We start from the raw sequence: 3008 nt of genomic DNA on the forward strand, positions 1-3008 counted from the left end.
AGTCTTGACTGCCCAGTCCTTCCAGCTCTTTGGGCCTGCGCTTCCCTCGGACCGAGAGACGAGACGAAGCCAGAAGGAAACATGGCCCCTGCCGACTCCTCCTCCGCCAGCTCCCACGCTTAACCTCTGGCCACCCGCGGGAAGACGCCGGAAGGGTGGTGGTGAAGCTGGCGCGCTCCGCTTGCGACTGTGCGCGCGGGTTCGCAGCCGTCGAGGCCAGAAGTTGCGAGCGTCGGATTACTAAATTGGCTCTAGAGGCCAAGCGCGGAGACCACAGGCAGCTGGGAGAAGGCGGGAGAGAAACGGCGAGCGGGTCTGGGGGGGAAAGAGGGCGGGGTGGCGGGCCTGGGAAGGCGGAGTGCGGGTTAGTGAAGACAGCCAGGCCCCCGGAGTGGGGTGCGGAGCGACGCTGCGGTCCAGTGTGGGCCAGAGGGCGGTGGAGGCGCCGGGGGCGATGCCGCGGCCGGGGAAAAGTTCGTACAGCGACCAAAAGCCTCCCTACTCTTACATCTCGCTGACCGCGATGGCCATCCAACACTCAGCGGAAAAGATGCTGCCGCTGAGCGACATCTATAAGTTCATCATGGAACGCTTCCCCTACTACCGCGAGCACACGCAGCGCTGGCAGAACAGCCTGCGCCACAACCTCTCCTTCAACGACTGCTTCATCAAGATCCCGCGGCGGCCCGACCAGCCCGGCAAGGGCAGCTTCTGGGCACTGCATCCCGACTGCGGCGACATGTTCGAGAACGGCAGCTTTCTGCGGCGCCGCAAGCGCTTCAAGGTGCTGCGCGCGGACCACCCTCACCTGCAGGCTGGAAGCACCAAGGGCGCGCCGGGCGCTGGGCCCGGAGGGCACGTGCACCCCCACCACGCGCATCACCCACACCATCACCACCACGCCGCGGCGCACCACCACCATCACCACCATCACCCGCCGCCGCCGCCGCCTCCGCACATGGTGCACTATTTCCACCAGCAGCCGCCTCCAGCTCCGCAGCCGCCGCCGCCCCTCGCTTCGCAGCCCCCGCAGCAGCCGCCGCCGCCGCCGCAGCCTCCGCAGCAGTCTCACCCCGGCAAGATGCAGGAGGCGGCGGCCGTGGCGGCGGCGGCAGCGGCGGCGGCGGCAGCGGCCGTGGGCAGCGTGGGGCGCCTGTCCCAGTTCCCGCCCTACGGGCTGGGCTCGGCCGCCGCCGCCGCCGCCGCTGCCGCCGCGTCCACGTCGGGCTTCAAGCACCCGTTTGCCATCGAAAACATCATAGGCCGGGACTACAAGGGCGTGCTGCAGGCGGGCGGGCTGCCCCTGGCGTCCGTCATGCACCACCTGGGCTACCCCGTGCCGGGCCAGCTGGGCAACGTGGTCAGCTCCGTGTGGCCGCACGTCGGCGTCATGGACTCGGTGGCCGCGGCTGCCGCCGCCGCTGCCGCCGCGGGGGTCCCCGTGGGCCCGGAGTACGGCGCCTTCGGGGTGCCGGTCAAGGCCTTGTGCCACTCGGCAAGCCAGAGCCTCCCCGCGGTGCCCGTGCCCATCAAGCCGACTCCCGCGCTGCCTCCAGTGGCCGCGCTGCCGCCGACGCTCGCTGTCCCCGGGGCCACGCAGCAGCCGCCGGCGCAGTCCACCGTGTGCCCGGCGGCCGCCGCCTCGCCCGCCGCCCCCCTGATGGAGCCCGCCGCCCCCGGCGCGGCCGAGACCAAAGGCGGCTCTCTGCACTCCGTGCTGGTGCACTCTTAGGGCACCCAGCGGGTTCTCGTGCACTCTTAGGGCACCCAGCGGGTTCTCGTGCACTCTTAGGGCACCCAGCGGGTTCTCGTGCACTCTTAGGGCACCCAGCGGGTTCTCGTGCACTCTTAGGGCACCCAGCGGGTTCTCGTGCACTCTTAGGGCACCCAGCGGGTTCTCGTGGACAAACGCCGGGCTCGGGACCGCCCGCCGGGGAGGGGGAGGGCGCGCTGCCCAGGTCGGGCACAGCTGGCGAGCGCCAGTCTTTGCGGGGAAAGGAAGGTATTTAAACAGACAAACCAACCCGAAAGTGGATTCTCCAGTGGTCTGAATAAATATAACAACTGTGTCTGTGTTTATACTATATTGTACAGATCAATGAAAACCAGTTTTCAGGTAAGAGTTTCTATTGTAATTAATATTATAAATCCATAAGTTATGCGGGAAGGGAACAAGAGAGTTTAAGCCTCATTCGCTGACATCCTGGAGATGGATTTCGATTCTTATTCCCGGGAGCTGAAGCCAGCAGAGCTAAACCTCCCTGAGAGAAATCCAGCAGAGAGCGAGGCTGAGGCGGACTTCAGCCACCGCGTTTCTCCCGGCGGGTCTCAACCCCAGACAGCCGCCCCTCGTGAATATTCTAGACAAAACTGCTAGTCACTAAGGAGATCTCGTTTTATTTAAGAAGGGAACGAGGGAGCATTTGATACTGTTATTTTCCTGGTCAGTGAAATGGAGGAGGACATAGAAGCATGAATAAAGCCCTGGGGCGCGGGGGGTGGGGGCGGATGGTGGGAACCTCACGATGGATCTTGGGAAACAGTTGAGTTTCTTGGCTCTGACCCGAGGGTCGAGAAGAACAGAAGGAACGGCTAAAGCAATTAGTTTGCACAAAAGAGAATGGCCGCAGCTTAAAGCACAAAGCCTCTGATTCCAAAAGTAAGTTCGGGACACAAAACCAAAGAGAGACATTAAAGGAGACTTTCTACCTGCGATTTGTTTGTTAATCAATCGGATGAGACCATTGAGGAGCCCCCAGATAATGTGAATTCCCATGATCCGTTCCATTTGGGATTTTTTTTTTTAATTTAATTACTTGCATCGCGGGATTTTGTTCCCGTAACTCTAGAAGGCAAGAAAAACCTGCCGTGTCCCCCCGACAAGATTGCTCTGAACGTTTCCAGGAGCGTTTCGTGGCCGTTGCCCTCCAGCCTCCCTGGGACAGACGTGTGAGGATGGCCGTCGATTTGGTATTCCGTGTGCTGTTGGGGCGCGTTCGTCTTTCAGG

The 3008-nt window shown here is 62.7% G+C and overlaps 1 protein-coding gene across 1 annotated transcript; it reads left to right on the top strand.

Moving 5' to 3' along the window:
- Positions 1-454: 454 nt before the first annotated feature.
- On the top strand, positions 455-1732 carry FOXB2 (forkhead box B2). Its single transcript, XM_065908448.1, has one exon. The coding sequence runs from the start codon at positions 455-457 to the stop codon at positions 1730-1732; it is 1278 nt and encodes a 425-aa protein (XP_065764520.1).
- The last annotated feature ends 1276 nt before the right edge of the window (positions 1733-3008 follow it).

Source organism: Muntiacus reevesi, chromosome 17, assembly GCF_963930625.1.
Source record: "Muntiacus reevesi chromosome 17, mMunRee1.1, whole genome shotgun sequence".
In the NCBI taxonomy this organism is placed as follows: Eukaryota; Metazoa; Chordata; class Mammalia; order Artiodactyla; family Cervidae; genus Muntiacus; species Muntiacus reevesi.